The following is an 876-nucleotide window of genomic DNA, read 5'->3' on the forward strand; positions in this document are numbered from 1 at the left end:
CACATTTTAGGAAAATTCGCTGCCCTCAGATCGAAAATTTCCCACTGCTCCAGTGGTTTTGCCGAACCTTCTCAATCTTGGACGTTTACTGAAGGTAAAATTAAAACGAAGAAATGTGAAAAATGGGAACGTTTTCATGAACATTAAGAAAAAAGCATATTTCATAACCACAAGTAGTCTTTTTGCTTCTCATAAAGGAAGGGATTACGAAAACAATATATCATTTTGATGTAATTTTTTTCATGATAATTATTTCCAATTGTTTTAGCCAACGGCAGTCAAGCCGAAGCCAAATCAGATTGGAAATAGTCGCTGTGTCGAGTTACTCAGTTGTGATTTTGAATCTGGTAAACAGATAATATTAAAAATTGATAAATCATCTTGTAAAGTATTGGTTGCGAAATATTGAGATGTGAATAATTTTCTGTTTCAGGTACAAGTTGTTTCTACGATGTGAAAGCAAGTAGAAATGGTCAGTGGAATGTTGGTTCTGGTAGAACCGGCAACCGTCTTACTGGAATACGTGTTGATGGTTCTGGCAATGCGAGAGGTACGATTATTATTATTATTATTAATGGAATAATGTAAATTTCAATAATGATTTTAAAGGATATTACGCATTTGTTGGTCGAGATTATCCGGATGTCGATGGGGACGCCAGTTCAAAACAGTCTGTTTACATTTTGCAGAGTCCGGAGACAACTTTCAAGAAAGCAGTTAAACTTTATTATGACGTTTTCTTGAAATCTAGCAGTCCAGAATTGAAAGTTGGTTATTTTATAAAGTTCACAGATACAAATAAATAAATAAATAAATATTTATTGTTTCAATCAATTATTTTAAGGTATGCATCAATGATGTTTCAGTATGCCCAAA

The 876-nt window shown here is 33.3% G+C and overlaps 1 protein-coding gene across 1 annotated transcript; it reads left to right on the forward strand.

The window, feature by feature from the left end:
• Window positions 1-268: 268 nt before the first annotated feature.
• Tsp_15697 (conserved hypothetical protein) lies at window positions 269-767 on the forward strand (the record flags this gene model as incomplete). The annotated part of the gene is made up of 3 exons (XM_003370262.1): window positions 269-347; window positions 434-550; window positions 610-767. Coding segments are annotated over 3 exons (354 nt in total), but the record flags the coding sequence as incomplete, so codon positions are not given.
• Between the last annotated feature and the right edge of the window lie 109 nt (window positions 768-876).

The sequence above is a fragment of the Trichinella spiralis genome (genome assembly GCF_000181795.1).
Source record: "Trichinella spiralis strain ISS 195 chromosome Unknown Scfld1074, whole genome shotgun sequence".
In the NCBI taxonomy this organism is placed as follows: domain Eukaryota; kingdom Metazoa; phylum Nematoda; class Enoplea; order Trichinellida; family Trichinellidae; genus Trichinella; species Trichinella spiralis.